Below are 23,523 nucleotides of genomic sequence, written 5' to 3'. Positions count from 1 at the left end.
TTTGATGACACCAACACTAAATGCTACTGTGAATTTTGTCTACTTCGATTCTTGGAGTTAAATTTAAAAATTTTATGATAGACTATATTTGATAGCTTCGGATTTCTCAGATCTAACACTGGTGTTTGAATTCTACTATAAAATATCTACTGCTTACTTATTGTCTAATTCATAATAGATAAAATTCACCAAGCTATGGTTTGAACAAGTAAAATGTTGTGGTCTAATCTATCTTTGCCGTGCCACCGGCTAACGACTCTCTTCACAAATTCATTTCGGTTTTAGTTTGCGTAAGTCAAAAAGAAGATAAGACCCAAAACAGTTGAAGGACATTGAAGGTATTTGAGAGAATGAAAGGGGCAGTCGCGTTCATGTGCAGGGGAGGACATTTATGTCATTAAAGGATTGATTTCATGGTTTCGGTAGCCGGCCGGCAAACGGGCAGGTGTCTGTGGGTCCACCGGCAATATCCGGTTCCAATGCCTCGCCTTCGTCGCCACACTCATGGTACGGCCGCGCGCTAGCTCTCTCCTTGTCGAAGCAGAGACGAATTGCGTGTTTCGTGCTCGCTGTTTATCCCGCTTTCTACTTTTCCGGTTGGTCTTTCGGGCGAGTTGCCGGCGTCGGTCTGAGTTTTTCCGGTGAGGCGGAGTCTTCCGGCGCGTTTTGCTGATGACGGATATCGGTTTACGAACTCTTTACGAGCTTTTTCCCGCCGAGTTTAGCTTGTTTGTTGCTGAAGAGCTCTGGTGCGTCTGCCTCTTGTCTTTCCTACCGGAGATTGCCGTGTTTTGTTGTCTTTGATCGTTTTCAGGCGGGGCTTAAGCCTGCCGCCTTCTGGCGCTATCGTTTTCAACTTTCTTACCGGAGATTTGTTGGCTGAGTTTCATTTTATGGCTTTTCTGTTTGTTTTTCTCTCTCTGTTGTTCTCTCTTTGGCCTGGTTTGGCCTGTCCTTGTTTAAGCCGTTTCGCGCGTCTCATTCTTAGGTCTCTTATCCGACATTCTGAGGCCGACTTATTGAGTTTCCTGTTTTCCGATTGCCTTTCTGGTATCAGTTTTTCCGGCCGCTCTTTTTTTTCTCTTCCCGCAAGGAGATCAATCTCCTTGTTTTTCCTTCTCGTTTTTTTTTTCTCATCGTCATGTCTTACTGAATTTTGAGCCTTGTTCTCGGTGATTGCTAAGCGATTCTTATATTTCTATTTCAATTTGTTACCCCTCAGCCAATTTTATGGTTACTTTCAAGCGGCCGGTGTTTTCTTTTCTAGTGTTCATTTCCCGGTGCTTTCGCCTGTTCTTGGTACCTTCTGGCCTCCAGCAATTCTTGAAGCATTGTTGCCGATTTTGCGCTGGGTTCCTCTTTCTCAGTTTTTTGAGATTATTTTGATCGGCGGAAGAAATTGGGGTGTGGTTTTTCCTACATCCCGAGCCGCTTCGACCACTCTCTACCGCTATTTTTCTCCATCCTGGAGTTGATTGATTTTCCTCTCTTCTGTTCCTAGTGTATGATGGAGATGGTTTTCTGTCTTCTGCCACTACGGCAAATCTTGCTGCTAAGCTTTCTCGATCACAAATTCTCTAGTGTTTGGTTGCACTTGTGATTCTACGTTAAATTTTCTGGGGCGCTGCAGGTCTTGTAGTGTTTGTTTCCAACCAATTATTGATGTTTGTTCACTTGTCATGCAACTCTTTCAGCCCTTTGCTGTGCTCCTCACATTAGGCCGTTCATTTGAGTCCGGTGCTTTCGGCCCGTTGTTTGAACCGGTGGCTATACTGGCTCCAAGGTTTCATGAACATTAGTCTTTGTCCGTGTTCGTTCTTTCTTTTTCCGGCATATTTTCTTGCCATCATCTCTTCGATCTGACATTTTTCACCACGGCTATGGTGCCTGATAATTCGACCTCGTCCAGTGCCTGACTTCCGGCGATGGTCGCAGTTTTCGATCCTACTTGGACACGTTTGACCATTTTCCGGTCTGTCTCCGATCAGTGAAACGGCGGCTAATCTAACGGAAGGCCTTGATTTGTTTCGTTTTGCTCTGGATTTTCTTCTCATGTTTTCTGCCTTTCATTATATCAGGCTTCAGGTTGCATTTTTGCCTTCGTTCTTTTTCATGCTTTTTCGATGTCCAAGCTGGGGAATAGCTCCTGGGGTCATGCGAAACTGTGACCCTAGGCAAAGTGGTTCCACCTCTCTTTAGGTGACCTAATCTCCACTAGAAAAATGGTTCTTTTGGGGTGCTTACTTAGCCCATCATTCAATCTTTCTGCGCCACTGGCACAAAACTCCTCCACTTTCTCCGTCACGTTTCATGGTGGACAAGGCATTCGTCGTCAAATGTGCAATCGCGCTGCAGTCTCCATTCTTTTCGGTGAGAGGTTGCTTTCCGGTCACGCTGGGTCTTCTCCGGCAGAGTTGCCGCCGAACACCGGCTCGCCTTTCTCCGTTCGGTCAACAGTGTGGGGTTTCGCGTTAGCGTCTTCTGCAAATTTCTCTGTGAAACGCATTTCCCATCACCCCGTTCCTTTCATCTGATCAGCAGTCAGCACAGACAGCATCCTTTGAGTCGAAAAGAAAAAAAAAAAAAAAGGAAAGGAAAAAGAGGCAGCTACGAGTCTGACGTTTCTTTTCCTCTGTCGCCTGCCTCGTTTTTGCAGGCTCTCTCTCTCTCTCTCTCTCTCATGATCACTGTGTTCGGTCAACAGTTGCTTCAAAGTTCTAGCACCACACCCATCCACCCAGCCACCGCATCGTCTCCGAGTCTCCTTTTGGTCACCTGGACCCGCTTCCGACACATTCTTTGAAGTTTTAACGTATACGGCAGACTTCTGTTGCTCCACCACTTGGGCCATCTAATCGGCTACTCACCATTATCTCTACGTTTTCTTTTTTCTGTTTTCCTTTTCGCCTTCCTCTCTCTCTTCTCCTTGTATTCTTTTTTTATTCCATATTCCTACCACCCCGATTTCATTTACTATCACCCTTTCAGTTAGAACCTAAAATGACCCGCATTAAGTGAAAGACTATATAAAGTTAATAAACAAAAGAGAAAAGACCTCGTCAGTAATTGTGGAGAACCTTGTCGGTGGTTTTATAGCTTTTTAGTGCTAAAATATACAGGGTAGAAAGAAAAGTTGATCTGTATCAACCTTTCTGGTTCCCTACCCACTCTAGCCTTTAATTTTTTCGTCCTTGCCCATCCCCCTATTTTCTTGAAAGAAAAAAACAAAATAAATTATTTAAAAAAGAAACTGGGTATAAAAGACGGAGTGATTTCTGGCATACCCCATTTGCTTTTGAGAGAAATAGCTCTTGCTTTCCGAGTCTTTCACCGTGCGCTCAACTTCATTTTCATGATTTCAGAAATCTCTCACAGTCTGAGTTTTGATGACTACCTGCGGAGTTAAGCTTCAGGATCTCAGGGAGCATGATTACATAGGAGTTTCGGAGAGTTCCTCCATGGAAGGATCTGGAGTCCCTTCTTCAAAGGCGAACGGACAAGAAGAAATCATGCTGAACCTCAAAGAGACTGAATTAAGGCTCGGGCCTCCTGGGTCTGGTTCTCCCGAGAGGAAGACTGAGCTAAGTTTGTTGGGACCTCCCAAAGTTGAAGAGAAAGGCCAAAACTTTTTGTCATCTCTGAAGAATTTTGGCTCTGGTGCTAAGAGGGGGTTTCATGCCACAGTTGATGGTTCGAAGGCAGAGGGTAAGTGGGTGCTTTCCGACCTGGGAGGCGAGTTTAATAAGTCTAAGCCAGCTCCACTGGATGGATTTATTGGGGCTGCCCTTGGCGGGAAGGCTGGTACAAAGCCAGGGCTTGGACCAAATTGGCACAATGGCGGAGGGCTGGATCACTTGCCATCATCCTTTAATTCCCCCAGAGCAAGCGCTGCAGGAAAGCATTTAGCCGCTATGGACGGCTGTCAAGCAGCAACTTCTGGTGTGTCTGTCAAAGATCCGGCAGCCAAAGAGAAAGGTCATGAACCCAAGGTTTCTCCTGCAGATGACCCTTCCGTTGCGCCTGCTGCCAAGTAAGAGCTCTAATTCTTGAGGAATTTTCCTTTTTCTTTTTCCTTTGTTAGATAGATCGGTTAAAGATCACTGCGGATACGCCTTGATTTTAATCCAAACTTCGGAGCTATATTTTTTAGACTTCTTTTCTAGTTAGTAGCAAAAATGTGCACCAAAATCTTGGCTGTGGTTAAACAATGACGAATGTTTTCTGAATTACATAATAATTTCAACTTGCACAGGTTTTCTTATCCAAAAAGGCTCGTTTTTACTTCATCGTTCTCTTCCTTCACAGAGAATTCTCAATGTGGTGATACTGATCCTGCTTGTTCGTTGGAATAGGGCTCAGGTTGTAGGTTGGCCGCCAATCAGGTCGTATAGGAAGAACACCATGGCCTCGAATCCCACCAAGGCCAACGCGGAAGCCGAGAAACCCAGCTCGCAGTGTCTGTATGTAAAGGTCAGCATGGACGGTGCTCCGTATCTTAGAAAAATCGATTTGAGAAACTATCGCACCTATCAGGAACTTTCCGCAGCACTAGAGAAAATGTTTAGCTGCTTTACTATTGGTGAGTTCGTAACACGCTCCAACTTCTTAACATTCCTTTGATTATATTCTTGAAGTTTGCTTTGTGCATATGTAAAGTGTCTCTTTGTGTAAACGTTTTCGAAAAGCAAAAAACAAAATGAAAAATTGCGCATATGGTCTGGGCTAAGAAAAGTTTGATGCTGGTTAAAAATTTTTTCCTCTCTTACTAGATGCCCTTATCCGATATTTACAGTAAAAAAAAAAAAATCGACAAGCCCCAACCGCGTCTTCTTTTGTGTGTGTTTCCTGACAAATATTTTTTCTTGATTTCTTTTTCATTTTCAACTAGCTTCTTGGTTTCATCAACGTATCTGCCCTCGGGTGGGGAAAAATTTCCACCCTATTTTTTCTGTGTTTAGTTTTTCTTCTTGCCTATATCTGCATTTCTCATTGTGATGGGATCCGTCTTCCAACGGCCTTTCATGTTCCAGATCCTAGCTTGCCGCACATCATAATTTTGTGTACTTTATATGATAATTTCAGGACAGTGTAGCTCAAGCGGGGGACCAGGCAGAGATGGTTTGAGTGAGAGCAGGCTGGTGGATCTTCTTCATGGATCGGAGTACGTCCTCACTTATGAAGACAAGGATGGAGATTGGATGCTTGTAGGAGATGTTCCCTGGGAGTAAGTAGAAACGAAACTCGGAATTTCCTTTCTTATCTATAAAAGTTCGGTATCGTTCCCCCAAAATTTCAGAGCTCCTTCATCTGAAGAAGGGCGGAGGAACCCTTTCAAAATTCATTTTCCCGAATGAGCACAGGAGCCCTTTCACCGGAAAGAGTCGTTGGCCGAGAAAAACCGAGCAGAAGAGGGCCTGGAGGAAACCTGGCTCCCCCATGCTTGATCCTTCCGTATGCTTGAACCTTCACTACGGATGCAACGCGTGGGGTCCATCTCTTTTTCAGTTCGTTTCACCCAGATAAAAATCCTTTTACCCCGTGCAAAGGGATTCCTTTCCCGTGAAACGGAAGGGCCCTTTGGAATTATTTCGCAGTTTTTATCTGAAAAAAATTGTATAAAAAAAAAACCACAAAATAGACTGCGGTGCAAAGAACACTGGTAGCCCTGGGAACATGGTTCAATCACTGTCGTCGACATCGGGAATCGACCGTGAAGCGTGGGTCACACCTTCTTTTGTCTATTTCTCGCGAATGGAAACCTCTTTATCTGAAAGTTCGGATCCATTGATTCTACTTTCCTCCTCCATACCTGACATCAAAAAGCATTTGTGTTTGTCATTAGTTTAACATGGATTTATCCCAGAGAACGATGGATAATCTATTTGTTAAATATGAAGCTTCCTTTGCGTGAGTTGTTTGTGCTAATGCGTCGTTTGTAAAATTCAGCTATTAGACGCTCTACGTTATAAGCTAAAGTTCATGAGTGAGAGAGACTCAAAAGGGGTTGGCGTGGTGGGGCGGGCAGTCCACCTGTCACCTCCTTGAAGGAGCCAAACGGGCTGTATCTTCTGGGAACCTGAAGGGGTTTGTCGATGCTTTCTAGAGAGTTTATTACAGGGTTTTTCTTGGATAGCACGTGAAAGTCGCTTGATTCGGTATTGCTTTAGTTTTTTGTCTGTGATTGCTTGTGCGCATAGGTGTGCCTAGAATTACCATAAGAATGAGATCATGATCAACCGACCTGCTTAGTCATCTCAGAGCAGAGAATTTTGTTTTGTGTCGGGGCCCATAGTACTATTTGTTTTTTGGTGTTGCTGATCTATCAGAAATATATTTGTTTTTATTGCAATAATATGGAATATCTTTTGCGGGGCTGGACATGTGCACATGCCTCTGCAGGTGTCAGCCTGCCATCTCTTTCAGACTTCCACTGCGTCGTGCAGATTTTTATTTTGTTTTTTATTTTCTACTGCTGCTATCTTTTTTGCGTCTTGCGATTTGAGCCTACCAAGGAAACAAGTCTTACCTGTTAGGCCTCGTTGCCTGTAAAATTATTGTCCTGCTTTCTGAACTTTTTCGTGGACAAGTTGGCTTCGATAAAGAATCCTGCAAGCTCGTTTATTGAGGCGAGAAAAAAAATGGGAGCAGATCCATCAGAAGATCCTGCATTATCCTGCACATGATTTTTTTAATCCCCTGTTAAGGCATGTACTTCTGTTTGCCGTCATTTATAATGATCATGCTTATTTTATCTCAGGATGTTTACTGGCTCGTGTAAAAGGTTGAGGATCATGAAGGGCTCCGAGGCAATTGGGCTCGGTAAGTGAATGCCAACGGTATCAAGGCTCATATTTTCTGTGATACCATTTTGGTGAAGTTACAAATTTTTACTGCTCAACATGACAAGTTCTTTCCCCGTCTTCTTTTGTGTCTAATCTGGAAAAATGGTTGCCTTCTTTTATGTAGCCCCAAGGGCCACGGAGAAAGGCAAGAACCAGGACTAGCCTCGTAAAGACAGGCTGCTTTCTGCTCCTCTATCAAGTGCTCTCTGTACGTTCTCCTTGCCAGAGAGCAGTTAGCAGGGAAGCAGAAAAAAGGGAAAAGACGGAGATTCTCTATTGCCATCGAAGAAGCGCGGGAGCATGAAGCGGACTATCTGGAGGCTGAAACGAAAGTTAAAGGTTTGATGATCCTGAGTACTTTAGCTGCTGCCACTCTTCCCTGCTTCAAGCCAAAAGGGTGAAAGGAGGGAGAACTGTTGCCCTTTGTCGTCCTTGCGTTTTTTTTTTTTTTTTTTGTCTTAGCTTTCTGTAGTTTTGTTTCCCGCTGGACTACTTCCTTCTCAGTCTAGTTTTTGAAATTTGTATCTTCTGCTATGTATGAAGCGCCCTTCTGAACATCTATGTCATGTAAATGCTGGAATGCTTGTTCCTATCTTCATTTTTGTTCCTTAAATAATGAAGAAGGCCTTCTGCAATCTCTCTCATGCTTGTATTTCTTCTGAAGTTTTTGGCCATTGGAAACTGATGCGCTAGATTACTAAGCCAATAGAAACTGCAACAACCAACTCATCAACAATGTTTATCCTTGATTTCTGAACTTTCACTTCAAAATAGCCAAACTGCCTAAAGTCGTAATATCATTTCAGTTGCATGTTGTTGTCGAGAACTGCCGGATACAAATAAAGAAACGGCTTGCTTCGCTGTGAATGCATTCATTAGAGCAATAAAAGGAATGGGCATCCATTATTAGCTCCATGACTGGGAACTGTTTCTCTCTCTATCCATGAAACTGGTCATCCGTGCGGGCCCAGTTAGGTCCAGAAATTGCCCAACATCCCAAAATGATGAAAAAGCCAAACACAAAAAAGAAGGCAATCGATTGAAACAGAAAAAGAAAAGGGAGAGAATTGAGTGAAAATGGGCACCTCGGTGGCTTTTTCATATCGCTTTCATACTGATACTGTCTAGTGGCTGGCTGGTCAAGAAGAGCATTGCTTTCAGCCTCCATGGCCCCTATCCTTTAGCGTTGATCATGATGGATGAAGGGCTCATGTTTTACAATATACAGGGTTCGGTGCCATGGTGCAATTATAGCCAATCACTCGGACCACTGGCCTGACCCAGTTGCCGGATTGGGACTACTCGGGCCATGACTCTTTCCAATCACCCTGCTCTCTCCTGACCATGTACAGATGATAGGTCTTACTCAACGCAGTGTCTCCCCTGTTGACCGGACCCTCTTAGCCTGGTTGGTGTTAACAGGTCCAAGCAGCTTACCCCACCAATTCAAAACCTAACCCATGGCGACACACGTCAACGGCACTGTGCATTCATGACTCGGGTCGAAACAGGCCCCTCGATCGAGCCAAGTGATGCTAGCCTATTAAGTTTGCGAATCCCTTTTCAGATTTGCGGCCAGGTCCGGTCCGATTGATCCCGGGCCCAGTCGAAGAAGCTGAGAGCAATGATCTTGAACCATGGCCAGAGGTAGAGTTCTTGCCACAGTAGTTACCAACAACAACTGAGAAAAAGAATGGGGAACATATCTTATCCTAAGATGCGTAAAGCAATGAAGTATCTAAGCTTTTTCTAGCGAATGAAATGCTCTGCCTGCCACTAACATGAACACTGAACGCTAAAAGCAAATCTAAGATACATTGTCAACATTGCTGTTGATTAAAGAAATTAAATATTATTCATTACCAACACGTCGCTTTGTGGCTGTACTTTCAATAATGGCTTAATACTCATTATTGGAATGCTTCTCTTATCATATCAACATCTGATAAAGTTTCACCTTTTTAAGCTTATGCTTTAGCTCTTTAGCTGAATGACCAAAGATTCGGGGAGCGAGACAATACAGCGGAACTTGGGTAGTTGTGATCAACTTGGCGAAGACAATGATTCGGCTAGTGGACATGAACTCAGTCAGCAGACTTACGTGGTGCGAGCCAAGGTCAGCCCACTCGATCCTTTGAACCACAGTGGGTTCTAAGTCGTAACTTTTGGCAGTTGCTAGCTATTGAATTTGATAACAAATTTATCTTCTGAGCCACCACATTCAAAGTCATCCTGATTTAGGCTTATTTTCCTCGTCTTGGATTGAAATCTTCGATACCATTATTAGATTCACCCACTTTACTTTTTCTTTAATTTTAAAATTCAATTAATTGGTATTTTAATTTTTCTTAAAGACAAGAAAATATATCGGATTCGGTGGTAGTCAGACTACACAAAAGATTCAGGGATTGTTTAAATCCACGGCTCTAAACTCTCCTGCTGCTTGATGAAACATGGATCTCTTCTGAGTTGGGCAAATCTGCAATCCTGGTTCGTTTGAGGATCTTCTGTTTCCGTTCATGGGAATGACACAGAATAGACAGCAAGCATAAACTGTTTTTCATATATTGTTTGTAGCCAACAACAAGCTGCCAAAGTTTCGCAGAAAACCAGCTTCGGAATCGACATTTTCCGAACAACTGGTCCTAAACGTATCATGCAATTCTTATGTTGACAGCTGACCGGTACAAATAATTTTCTGCCATATAAAAAGCTAAGTACAAAATGAACTGCTGCCAACTTAGTTAATAGGACCACTTTAGTTTCTGAAATCAAGCCATATACTTAGGAAAATTTTATGATAAACAACGGAAAAAAAGGTTTCCTGGTAGGAAATTGGATAATGAAACAAAAAAAGAAATCAAAATATATTATGGATGAAAGACATAGCAATGTTATATCGTGATAAGATTGCATCGTAGGCATGATATGTTCGGGATAATCAATATTTCGAAAACATCATCATTTTCAATTTTTTTTTCTTTTCGAAAACACTGTCCATGTTTGACATATACGACAACTGCTATAATGGAGCAGTATCGCTTTGATACTTTCATGGTTATTGGCCTTACCTTTTTAATTACCTACTCGCAATCTTGACATCATCCACCGAACTATGTCTAAAGCCGTTCTTTCTCAAGATTTCTACCATTTTTAAAGGAAATAACAGAGAGAACATGCCATATCTTTTGTCTGAAGAACTGTGTTTGATAAGAAGAATATTATGTTTTTGGAACACATAACATTTACATTATAAAAACATGGAAGCCCGAAGCGAAAAACATTATGGGACCCATTAAGGACTAAGGATACAACAGTTTGAAGCCAAAATCAGTAGGCTTTTTCTACGTGATCCGGGTTGTTGGCTTTTCCTCATGAACCTCCCAAGCGAGCATTGTCCTACCAACTAAATAATTGAACCATTTTTGCCGGAAAAGAGTAAAAGGCCACATGAAGCTATCAACGTCTTTTCCCTTTGTTGCTGAGGCATCCAAACGTTTCAAACTGAGGTGGACGGATCAGGCTAAAGCAGATAGAGACCACAAGCGGCCACGGAATATGGGCATCTGTTTGAGCTTGGAAACGTTGATATATGATGCATCAATAGATCTCAAAAGGTCTTCAATTGCAGCAATTTAAAAGTATTTTTTTTAAAAAGTTTGATCTTATCTCGCAGTTTGAACTTGAAATTATCATTTTAAATATGAGAATTTATGAGTATACACCAACGTTGGTCATTTGGTCGTTGAATGACACAGAAAGTTTTAATTGCCACAGTAACTTTGCAGAGAATCTGGTTATATTTTGAACTGATGCCAAACGCCTGGCTTTGGACTTCTTTTCGTTTCTGTGCATTTATTGTTATATATATCTGTTTATTTTTCGGTAAAACACGTTTTGTCTTTTCACCGCCTAGAACAGCTTGCAGCTTCAGAAAGCGGACTGTCCCCTCGCATATTTGGTTTTTCCATGTGATTCCTTCGTTTGCGATGAATTCCTGTTTGCTACAGTTTGGCATATGCATTAATTCTAGTGCTCTTTCAAGTTTCGAGATGAAATCAGGGGTTCTTTCCCATTTCTCTGTGCCTAATTGAAGAAGTTTTGGTTTCCACCTAATCCAAACTAAGGATAATAATTTAAAGGGTGTGGTTAAAAATAATAATTTAGGGCGTGTTTGATTGCCCATGGTCTAAAACCTTCAAGATTTAAGAACAATAGATCTAAAATCAGACGTTCTCTTCTTCGAACTTAAATCTGACTTTTTCTCAACATAAAAAGGTCTAGAAAAAAAGGTAGCACTTGGGCCGTCCTGTCAAAAGATCATATGGTTTTGATGATCTGTCCCAAAGACACAAAAAATCCTTCAGTCATATATATATATATATATATAGTGATGATGATAGTGATGCAAGATTTACAGCAAACATGGAAATCAAATGAATTGGATTCTTCTCTATAAGCATTGTTCACTTGGCTAAATTCAGGCTGCAGGGCTCGACCGGCTGGAGTCCAACCAAATTGTAGTCCCGTTTAAGGTTGAGCTGGGCTTGTACATAATCAAATTTGAACAAGCTAAAATCCATATGAGCATGCAAAATTTTCATCATGAGCATCCGTGTTGGCAAAATTATTGCTGTATGCATCATACCCTTGATCTGATCTTCTAACAGCCAATCAAAAAGTTTGTTCACAAGTGTTGACTAGTCCGGCATTTGCGGTGGCTGGCATGAGCAGCGGGGTATACTTGACCTGATCTTCTATCATTCGATGGGAAATCTCAGTACTGTGAACTCTGACTCATGAAGTCTTGCCTATAGTGTCTTAAGTGAAAAGGAGCATAGCTTATCTCATGGTGGCATTATGCACATGTTTGAAACAGCCACTTACATAGAAAAAACATGTAAGAAATGCTGTGGACTATTATTTACATAGACATTGATATATAGAATTTACTCGAGATAGCAATCGAGATTCATCTTTTCTATTAATCTTGTTCCACTACTCATTCCAAATGGTGATCATGGCATTCATAAATTGAAGTACGTAAAGATACATCAGCAGGTTAAAATTTAGCGCCTCAGACAATCTTGGTGACCCTAGAGTTATCTTCTCCCTGTATGTTGCGTATCTGTACTACTAAGCAATACTTATATCACGCGGGGATATTTTTGCCCCTGTTGGTAATGGGGAAAAACTGCACTTGAGCCAAGAGACTTTGTTGTTTACTGGGGAATGTAAAGCAGGGCCCTCAAGGCCACTAAGTCCGCCCCTAGGGCCTATGCATGCTGAGGCTTGTACTTATCTTTATTTGTATCATTGTTGACACGGGTGAGCACTTGAACACGACAATTCAGGCTTTACTTTGTGCATGCATTATCTTGGTTTTGTTTCTTACTCTGAAAGATTCCTTCATTTTCCATTAGAAATGTGTGTTTTTTTTTCTCTTAAGTTTTACAAAATCTGCATCATCAAGTCTGACCTTCTAAAGACCTCTCAAATTTACAGAGTTGATGAACTCAGTTTATGAATCGCTATTCTTGTGACTTGGGGTGACACTACTGTTTACAGATGAAAAAACAATAATTGTGCGAGCAAGAGAAGCCAGGCCCTGTCATCCTACAGTCCTACTAATTGCCATCCCTATCTTCATACCCATCAACAAAATCTTTATAATTGTATGTTTTGATGAAGTTGGACCCTGCGATTCCATGTGGATATGCCATTTACAAATCGAATATCCTTGGACTGAGGAGGAATTATATACTGAGAAGTCAAGCAGTTCAGCTTAACGCCCTCTGATACTGCATTGACCCAGAAAACCAGTTGAATAATGGCTAGTTGACACGCCGGAAGTACAGCCGAAGAGAGGAGGGAAGGGGATGGGTCTACCGAGTCAGCGATGCTCGGCAACGGAGTCTCCCATTAGTATACCAAAAGAGTAGCAGGAAATGCATAATTGAGGAGGAATATTATGATTAAATCTTCAGGGCAATGCATTTACTAATGCAACAAGATGGTGTAGGATGAAGAAGAATATTAGTAGGAACCTACACAAGTTATAAAACTTCGAGTTCATTAACCACTTTTTGTACCATGGTTTTGAATTGAGAGATTTAGTCACCGGCCGTTGGAGTCGCCGGAAAAGATCAGCTACTCATCGTAGAATGCACAGGTACAAGCGCATAACGATATGACGTTTATGATCCAAAATTCACACAACAGTAATAAAAACCTGCGGTGTTATGAGATAGTTGAAAGGATTTAGCAGTAAAGTCTCGATAGGATGGGGCGTGTTACTCGAGTGCAGACTTCAACCGATCGAAAGCAAACCTCCGACATCATTTAATGAGATGGGACAGATGAGAATGGCCATCTTCCAAAAGCAAAAATGTTAAAATACGTAAAGGTTGAGTTTCTTTTGCAGAAGAAAACGGGAACCGGTGAAATGTTGAGCGAATATTTCTAAAAAATAAGAGAGTTCTATCTGGGAAGTGAGGCAATTAGCTCCTCGTATTCTAAAAGGAACAGGTGCAACTGTGAAGAACAGAACACAGCTTTCCTTGGTTCGCAAAAGGTCCTTTCAAACAAGCTTCTTTTTTATGTTAAAGTCAGCACGGCACATGCATTGACTATTCTTTATATAAAAATCGAAGCTGAATTCAACATGGCTACAGTGAGATGCTGATTGTCTGTGAACGGAAACTGAGGGCTGTTATTGCACGCAGTTACAGGAGATTCTGCACCATCTATCTGTAATATTACAGTATATATTATTTCAATGCCTAGAGTGCTTTAGGAACTCCACACCCCTGGTTCAACTTGGTTGGTAGATTTGCATAATATATTATAGGTTGAAACACCCAGTGTTTGATGCATCGATTGCATGTTCCTTGTGCAAGTTGAAGCAATGGAGAATCTTTTTAATTCATGAATAAGATCAAATTTTTCTGGATGCTCTTTCTCTTGATGAAGAGGGTACCTTTCTCAGTGATTTTTTTCATTTTTTTATGAACAATGGAAGGGGCACATGGGAAGCTATATTATTGTGGAACAGCGAAAATGCGATATAGCAAGATGCACCTACCAAGGCTGGTTTTATACACCAAAATGGTTCAACAGTTTCCTGCAAGTCAAATGGCCCTTTAGTTTTCATGGCAACAAAACCAATTCGAGAATGGAAATAGACAATTTATTTTTAGATGCATTATCTCATCACCAACCATGAGGAGGGCGAATCTAGGCTTAGTTTGACATCATGTGATATCTCATAAGTGAGAAGAAAGCATTCCCTACAATGAAAACCACACATCGAAACTTAATGCCTCCCTGAGTTAATTAATGCCCAAGAAACAAGAGACCAAGAAAATTCCAACATATCCAGTGAATCACGCTTCCCATGTTGAACAAGTTGACATCAAAAAACATATCTAAAAAGTCTTTAAGATTTTATAGGGACAATAAAGAAGTAAGATATTAGTCTTTTTCTTCATTAATGATCTGCAAAACGTTCATCCTTTTTCTTCTTCAATCTTTTAACAAAAAGCAGAGAGTTTCATTGATCCTTGATACAAAAGGATGCTGGATTTTATTTGGGCTTTGTCCCATCCCATGTGAAGTGTTCCAAGTTGGTCCCAACAAATATTTAATAATGCTGTTGGCCGCTTTGACTGCTAGTTTTGCCCTTTTTGAGGACAACAAATGCAAAGAGTTCAGGTTTCTTGGTGGTTCTGCTTGTCTTCATGTCTATCTCATCAAAGTTTGGGCACAAAATAAATAAAATTAAACACTGCAGTTAATGTCACCCTTCTCCAGTAGACCGCTATAAATACATGGCTTCTATGCAGGTGGGTCCCATAGTCTGCTATAGAAACGATTGGCCTTGACCAGATTTGCGAATCGTCATTGGATCGGGTTGTAATCAAGTTGATTGGGGACCCATCATGGTATCCTCATCAGGGGCAGCACGGTCATTTTCTTTAGGGGATATTAATCTTCCAACGTAAAACTAATTTACCAAACGATCAACATGAAATTAACTATGTTGCTTACTGGGGGTGGGATGACATGATCCACTTTCTTGGGATACTTGTATGTGTTTCATGCGGCATGCTTTTGGTGATCTTGATGAACACCACGCTGAAGTTCATCATTCATCAAATTAGTGGTTTCAGACCATACACAAAATCAATACATGAGATCCATCCTTATTTTACTTTTTACATTGAGAAAAAGTCAGATTTAATATTGGAGGATCAAGGGGAATGAGATGCCCCCTTAGTATTATGCAAGCAGAGAAAAGTCTAGCCTGTTATTCCTAAAACTTGACATCTCTGTACCACCCTTAAGCAAGGACGCAATTGAGTATCTATGCATTTGGTCATGAGGGGTTGGGGCAATGGTTAGGACGGAGGTTTCTAGTGGTCAGTTCTTGTTTTGAATCTCACGATGTCAACTCATTTTTTTTTGTTTTTTGTTTTTTTTATGGAGGTGGAAGGGGAGGGGTTCATTAACATGTAAGTTGAAGTGTGGTGGGGGCGACACCCTAAGGCACCCAAGCAGACCGTGTATCTTAGAAGGACAAAAGGTTGAGTGAGAGTTTTAGCTCTCTTATAGGCGGTATACTCCTCCTCACCTAGATGGAGGGTCTATGCACATTTCAAGACACTTTTCCCTTTATTCTCACCCTTCTAATGCTCCATCTCGGATGAGGACACCCCGTTCCAGCCTCTCAATCGTGCCCTTAATGAAAGATGAGTCAATCAATCACATGATTAAGAAGCAAAGCTGCGCATTATGATAAAGAAAACAAACATTTTCTTGTACCATCATGTGGAAAGACCCATTTGTGAAATGCCAAAGCTAATTAATCTTCAAACTAGTTAACCATGTGAAAACTTGTTCTCATGAAACTTTCTTATTGGCATTGTTAGTTTATCACTGGAAGCTAACTTTTGGTTGGTAAATTTTCCTAGTCAGTGTCCACGAGCTATTACATTCTGCAGTCTTAAAAGAGTAGAATAGAAAAGAAAGACGATAGACCTTTGGACAATCATTACAACCAGGCTTCCATTGATGTGCAATAAAACCTTCCCAACCAAGTCATCATACAGTACACTATTGCTTTTAGTGGAGGCTCGTTGGCTCCCCACTCATGACTAATCGATGACCTTCGATCACGGAATGGACTTCTTTTGGACTCCGGCTAATATGTTTCTAACTTCCGACGGAAATCGTTTCTTTTAGCAGATGATAATCAAACCATGTGCACATGCTTGAGTAAGGCACTGATTCTAGTTTTTGATATTACAATTGTCAATATTATGATTGATCTTGTGAGGATCATCAAGTGGATTGCTCAATTACGATACATCTACTAAGGTTTTTCTAAACGCATCAGACTCCATAACCTCATAGATATTCATGTCTCTGAAACATAATATCATTTCATGAAAAACAAGATTTGGCTGTCTGATCTGTTCTTGATATGATGAATAAAGTCTAAACTATACATCCCTAATTTGAGCACAGCCATATTTTTTGGTTTTGTGGGGTATGCCATTGTTGAGTGTTTGATTAGTGAGGTGAAAAAAGGACATGTTGGATCTAATTGGTCATCATCTAATGAGACTTGATTAGATCATATATATGTATATAAAAAGATCGAGTGATCAAGTTCCTGATCTGGCTACCATTCATAGGGGACCTATTTCATGTTCTAATATGAGCTGCCATTAACAATGGGTCAGAATGGTCCTGACTAAGATCTACACAACAGTCTTATGACGCGATTGCAGACTTTGATAGCCGGTTGCACTAAAAGTTTGGCTCTTGGTGGTCTCATACCTGATCCGCTGACATCTCTAAGGCCATGTTTGATTGCATGGATATCGTGGCAGAGATACATGGGGACTGAGCCGATTAACGTGATAACTCAAAATTTACATGGGGTGCTTACACCAGACCTGGGCTGGTAATTCAAGTGCCCCTCTACCAAAAAATCCTAGCTCTGTCATTGCATGGATAGCCTTTTCCTTGTAAAGGTTTTCCCCACTGCGCTGAAAAATCAAACACACAACATAAAGTCACTGTACAATTTTTAACCTTGAAATTGAGTAAAGAAAGCATGCGAGTGAGAGGTCCTTACTTAATATTACAGTGTAAGTACATGTCAGTTGTTGATGCAATAAAGCATGTCGCTAATTTTTTGATTGCATGGATGATCCTTGCTTCATGTAAAGGTTATTCTCATAGCATTGAAGATGATCGAATACGTTCTAATGAAGTTGCCTCTCACTCGAATCTGAATCAAGAATTTAAGTCACCTATCAAATTATAACCCATGTTATGGCCTGTTTTGGTCCAGGGATTAGTATAAATTCATAATAAGCATTTAGAGATTATGTGCGACATGTAGCATAGAAAAAGGTTAGTTTCAGGAGATGGAATGTTTAATGTCTCTTAACCCCGACGGAATGAGAAGGCCATGCTTTGGAAGAGGCTATTTGTTGCCGAGCCGTCTTGGCACCTACTCAAGTGGAGCCCTAGTTGGAAGAAATAGTCCAGACTCGTGGGGTGTCGAACTTTGGCGGGAGAGGAGTGGCCTATGCTGGGTTCAAAAACTAGCCGTTGGGTCATCGTCTCTTTCCTGAGAGATGCCGCCACGATGGGTTCTGCTTCAGCGGGTGAAGCCGTCCATGCCCACATGATGAAGGTCGGCCTTCTGCATGAAATCACGTCCTCAAACCACCTCCTCAACATGTATGCCAGATGCGGTCGAACGGATGATGCCCGAAAGGTGTTTGTTGAAATGCCCGAAAGAAACATTGTCTCGTGGTCCGCCATGATCGCGGGCCACGCACGTTGTGGCGAGCCTTGTTCTGCCTTAAACTGGGGCAAAGAGATGCATGTTGCGGGTGTTACACCGACACAGTTTGCCCTTGCGAGCCTTGGACAGGCGTGTTCGGACCTCAGGGATGTTGCCCGAGGCAAGCAGATCCACGCCCAGGTAACTATTATATCCCTTCAATTCGTGGTAGTTTATATTGAATCGAAAGTTGGAATGTATGTTAATTGTTAGCGTAGACTGGGAGCACCTCTGTGCTAGAATGGTGATATAATCTGCGTCTAACCGAAGCCCAGCCAGTCCGCCACTGTCCATGACCAAAATGGGTTGCTCGTATTTTACAAATTTCTTTTGTCACAATTTTTCGAGCCTTATATTAGCATTCCCAATCTTCCCTGTGACGCCCCTACGTATGACACGGCACCCACTACACGTTTAGACTAATGCTACCTGTCAAACGTCAATCCTCAATCTATTAAGGTGTTATTTTTCCGCCGCGTTGCCAATACCGGCTGCAAAACCAAAAACGTTGCTGGTTGATATGAACTTAGGCATTTTTTAGTTTTCTAAATATTTTTAATATTTATGAATTAATTTTAAATAGGAAAAATGATAGAATAGTTAGATACGTCGTCCTGTATTCTTCTCTCCCTTCTTCTCTTTTTTTTTCTCCTCTTTCTTTGTTCCTTTTGCTGATCTTGGCCTGCCTAGGCGCCAGCTAGTCCTTTTTGAAGGTCACCTCCACGCTCCAATTAACGCCTTTGACTATATAGTGCTACACCATAGCGGTGAGCGAAACCGTCAGAACCTGATACTGCCATATGTGCTCTTTTTTTTAAGCTTAGTTTGGCCTTGCGTTTTTTAATCTTAGTTTAGCCTTGCTTAGTACAGATAACTGAAAGAAAAGCAGAGTGAATTCAACCAGTATGCTTGCTCGTTTATGTAATTGCACAAGCACAAAAAGCCAGTGTACATGAAGCATCCAACTAATCTTGCATGGACATTGTAATGCAGGCCATAATCTCTGGCTTCTATTTGGACAATTTTGTGAAAACAGCACTGGTCAACATGTATTCCAAATGCAAAGACATAGACAACACCTTGTCTATTTTTGAAAGCTTTGAGATTCGTGATTTAGTTCTTTATAATGCAATGATTGCAGGCTTCCTGAGCTGCGGTCTCAAGGTTGAGGCTATACATCTCCTCAAAGAAGTAAAATTTCTGAATTTGGAGCCAAACGAATCTACCTTTGTCAGTGTTATTGGAGCATGCTCTACAGAAATCGGGATCAGAGTGGGTGAGCAAATTCATGCATGTACAGTGAGGTGTGGACTTGATACCAATGATTATGTTGGAACTGCACTAGTTGACATGTATTCAAGATATTCTGATATGGAATCTGCTCTAATGGTTTTCAATGGAGTCATTTTGAAAGACGCTGCTCTGTGGAATGCAATGATTGTTAGATGCATTGAGAATGACATCCCCGAGAATGCATTGGGTTTTTTTATTGAAATGAAATCTAGTGGGTGCTTTCCTGATCAGTCTACCTTTGGAAGTGTCCTTCGCGCTTGTGGCACCTTGAACCTTCTCAGACATGGGAAAATTGTTCATACTCTTGTCAAGAAGTCAGAGTTTTGCATGGATGTAATAGCCAACACTGCACTGATTGATATGTACATGAAATGTGGTGCTACTGAATTGAGTCTTAAGGTCTTTAATGAAATAGGTGAGAGGAAGAACACCATCTCCTTTAATTCTATGATTCATGGATATGCTCAGAATGGAAAATTTGAGGAGGCAATGGGTATTTTCTCAGTGATGCGTCACCAAGGTAGAGAATTTGATCAGGGAAGTTTCGTAGCTGCATTAGGTGCATGTAATGGAAGGGCATATCTTATGCATACAAGAGTGATTTATTCTCAGGTAATCAAGCTTGGCTATGAGGGGGATTTAGTGGTGCAGAATGCTCTGTTGAATGCTTTGGTCAAAGGAGTGGAGATTGATGAAGCACACATGGTGTTTGAAGGGATTCCAGAAAAGAATTTGGTTTCATGGACAACAATGGTTGCTGGGTTTTCACAATTGGGTCTTGGTATGGAAGCACTTGGACTCTTTCGGAGTATGCAAATTGCTGGCCTACATCCAAACAATTTCACTTGTACCAGTATTTTAAGGGCTTGCGCAAGCATATCTGCCTTGGAACAAGGGCAGAGCATTCATGGATACATGATTAAACATGGTATTGAAGAAGAAGATTTTATCTATAATGCTCTTGTGGACATGTATGCAAAATGTGGGGCACTAAATGATAGCTATAAGCTGTTCAACAACATGCTGAAACCTGACATTGCCACTTGGAATTCCATTGTGTGTGGATGTGCTCATAATGGCTATGCTAAGGAGGCATTGGAGCTATTAGAAAAGATGCATCAAAGTGGTACCAAGTTGAATAATATTACATTCATATGCATACTATCAGCATGTAGCCACTCTGGTTTTATAGATCAAGGTGTGAACATATTTGAGAGTATGGCTAGTAAATTTGGTGTCCTGCCATCCATGGATCACTATGCTTGCATGGTTGACATGTTTGGTAGAGCTGGAATGCTGGATAGAGCAAAAGATTTAATTGATGGCATGCCGTTTGAAGCTAATGCTTTTATATGGAAAACATTTTTGAGTTGTTGCAAGCTTCATGGGCATCTAGAATTTGCAGAACGTGCAAGGGAACATATCTTGAGATTGGAACCTGAAGATAGTTCTATGTTTGTTGCCATGTCTAATCTGTATAGTGGAGTTGGGGAATGGCAAAATGTGCAGAAGTTAAGGAACAAAATGAAGGAGAGGAGGATGAAGAAAGAGCCTGGCATGAGTTGGTTGGAAACTAAGCATGGTGGATGACTGCTCATCTGTCATGGGAATCACGGATCTCTCTGTTAAGCTTATGTTCATGGCCAGGTGGAATCAAAGGTTATTCCCTTCTGTTTGAAGATCATCCTTTGGGTGGAGCCTGCCAGCCACTTTATGTTAAGGATGCCCGTACATAATTGGAACCACTGGTTTCTCTGTTTACCACATATTCTTTGCCTAAACCCTGCGTGGATGATAATTTTTTGGATAGTCTGTAGAGGACTATTCCATTCCATGGCAAGATCGTGACATAGTTGGATCCATCAGCCATTTAGGTTCCTCTGTTATCTATCTTAACCTGATGGTAGGTTTGATCCTTCTACTTCAACTGAAACGAGAAGTAGTGCTCCCTTGGAGTGCTTGTTGTCTGGGGGGCAGGTTTCAGGAAGTGAATGGTCCTTTCATATCTCAATGAAGTGGTAGTATGGGCTTCTGAGTAATCAATTGTTTTGTGCATTCGGTTCCCATTATTACTGTCCTTCCCCTTTTAGTGAATGGAAAGACCAACCGGTTGCAGGAAGGCTTATTATAGTAGTCATTCCTTAGTGACCTTTCACGTCAATTCTTAAGCTGGTGGTTTTGTTCTGGAGTTGAGACATTCATATCTCAGAAGTGCCTTCCATGTTAGTTTTTGGTACTAAATTATGAAAGTTGGAGATTCCTGCTGCTTAGTTTATTAAATTTGAGGACCCTTGTGCAGGCATTGTTTTGTGCAATCAAGACCAAGAAATGCTCGAAAATCCCTTAAATGGGTTGTCTAACACAGTTTTGGTGTAAGTATCAATGTTGAGCAAGGTAGAGGCTTGTGGAGTCTGGTGTTGCCGACACTTCACATGTCAGGATTTTGTTGGTATAGAGAAAGTGGGTCAACGATTTCAGCAAAGAAGTTGCTGAAGTCTTTATTTTATTGACCAATTTGAATTGAATAAGGAGGTCGTTGCTCCATATATATTTCTGAAGGTTCCGAAATAACTGAAGTGGTTGAATGTGTCCATAGAATTAGAACATCAATGAACATGTAGCGATCAAATCAGCATGCCTGAACATCGTGTCTGCCTTAGTTTTGACAGGTTTGAATCATGAGCCTCATGCTTTCGGCCAATAAAGCTTGTGATCCCTTTTTTTCATAAGCTCTTTTCCCTTCCCCATGATTGTAGCTTGCGTCTATACACAGCCTAATCTTTTGATGTGTAACTGCAGCACGCATGGACACATTAGTCCAGAGAATGAAAATTTCAACTAGTTGTAAATTTCTGGTAAGTTCTAGTAAATTGTAAAAATCTTTCAATAGAAAGGATTTTTGATGATTAAAGTATTGAAAAGTTATAAAATTTGCTTTGTATCTGGTTTTAGAAAAAACCAAGAACTTGGGAGTTCAACATGTATCCACTGTCCTCATCTCCTCTTATAATTGTGAAACACTTTGATTAGCTTTTCTGTAATCATTTTCTTTCATGAATGTTTACATTCATTCTCATGGCACTACTTCTCACTGTCGTTCATATTAGGCGTATGTGTAAACCATGTTGGTGCATCGCATGCGCATCTCAATATTGAACCATTTTCTTGTATGTCTGTGAAATGTTCAATGAGCTCCATGCACATAATCATGATATTATAATCACAGTATAAAATAAGGATGTATCCCTTAGGTAACCACATACTTTTCTTCTTCTCCACTCTCCACTTTCTTTGGTAGCACTAAGATTTTGGATCTTTTTTAGATGATACTACAGTTTATTGAATCAGGTAAAGTCTGGAGCTGCAAAACTAGGTTATTCTTTGTCTAATATCGTTTTAGGATGCATGATTTAGATGGTGAAGGGGCCCTTGCCCTGAGAGAGAGAGAGAGAGAGATGTAATGATTCCCAACCACCTTCCTGACTCTTCAAAGAAATACATTTTTAAATTGTAGTCACATTTCAGAGCATGTTAGGTTTTAAAACCACCACCTTCATTGCAGTTTGTGGGGTCCCTCTCATTTCTTTAGTGGAATTAGTCGTGGTTTTGTAGCATAAAATGTTTAAACTAGTAACCCAATAATGTGAGTATGAGAAGATGACTGGTCTGCCCTCATCCCAGCCGTCTAATCAGACAATCGGATAATCAAAACAACATTCAAGTGTGACATGTTCTTCTTTCCACACCGAATATGCCTTTGATCATATTTTTCTGACATATAGGATAAACTATAAAAGCTCCAGAAAATAAATTATTCGCATGCATTGATTTGTATAATGAATTAAAAAAAAATCACTTTTTGTGTTCCAAAAGAACAAACCCGTTGAACATCCATGTAAAAGATTTCGAGACCTTGAAGGGTTCTTCCAGGGTCCTTTTTTTTTAGATTCTGATCTCTACCAATTCACACAATCCTGTGACCCTGTCTTTTTTAGTTTTTTCTCTTTTTTATTCATTGTGAAAGTCAGGATCTATCTAGTTCATGTTTTTAATTGTCTAAATTGAATTTTATGACTCAAAAAACTAAGAGTAGTAATCTATGAACCTTATAAAATTTGAATTTACACACTAGAGTGCAGTGATTTTTTTTTAGTCCTATGCTTTTGGATATTTTGCTCCCACACAAACAATTAAGTTTTGTCAAAGTCAACTTAAAATGGTCAGAAAAGAGTTTGGTAACCGTTAGACACTATATATATATATATATAACTTGTGAATTTGGTCTGTCTAGGACAGAAAAATCCTCTAGTTGTATCGGGCGGTGTGTTTAATCATGTCCATCCATCATGACTGTGATTTCAACCTCTCACCTTCCCTCTTTGTCTGGGAGGCCATGCACTGTCCCAAAAGACAGTCCACCCATATGCCCATGACCATTCCACTGGCCCTACTTTGATCCAGCCCACTTGTTTACTCATTAATTTAATTGCCAATCTTTTATTACTCTTTACAATTTATGCATAA

The 23,523-nt window shown here is 40.9% G+C and overlaps 2 protein-coding genes across 3 annotated transcripts; both read left to right on the top strand.

Moving 5' to 3' along the window:
* Positions 1–518: 518 nt before the first annotated feature.
* On the top strand, positions 519–7,483 carry LOC116253347 (auxin-responsive protein IAA21-like). 2 transcript variants are annotated; one of them, XM_031628125.2, is made up of 6 exons: positions 519–749; positions 3,363–4,030; positions 4,353–4,579; positions 5,083–5,224; positions 6,758–6,819; positions 6,967–7,483. In XM_031628125.2, the coding sequence occupies exons 2-6, from the start codon at positions 3,387–3,389 to the stop codon at positions 7,002–7,004; spliced, it is 1,113 nt and encodes a 370-aa protein (XP_031483985.1). In that variant the 5' UTR covers positions 519–749; positions 3,363–3,386; the 3' UTR covers positions 7,005–7,483. The 2 variants fall into 2 exon arrangements, with proteins under 2 accessions (XP_031483985.1, XP_031483991.1); XM_031628131.2 differs by lacking the exon at positions 519–749 and having other exon boundaries at positions 3,146–4,030.
* A 9,806-nt stretch (positions 7,484–17,289) lies between these two features.
* On the top strand, positions 17,290–21,959 carry LOC116252291 (pentatricopeptide repeat-containing protein At4g13650-like). The gene is made up of 2 exons (XM_031626452.2): positions 17,290–17,847; positions 18,700–21,959. The coding sequence occupies exons 1-2, from the start codon at positions 17,446–17,448 to the stop codon at positions 20,587–20,589; spliced, it is 2,292 nt and encodes a 763-aa protein (XP_031482312.1). The 5' UTR covers positions 17,290–17,445; the 3' UTR covers positions 20,590–21,959.
* The last annotated feature ends 1,564 nt before the right edge of the window (positions 21,960–23,523 follow it).

Source organism: Nymphaea colorata, chromosome 1 (genome assembly GCF_008831285.2).
Source record: "Nymphaea colorata isolate Beijing-Zhang1983 chromosome 1, ASM883128v2, whole genome shotgun sequence".
In the NCBI taxonomy this organism is placed as follows: domain Eukaryota; kingdom Viridiplantae; phylum Streptophyta; class Magnoliopsida; order Nymphaeales; family Nymphaeaceae; genus Nymphaea; species Nymphaea colorata.
Note: the sequence above shows the minus strand (reverse complement) of the source record. Positions and strands in the feature narration are given on the sequence as shown.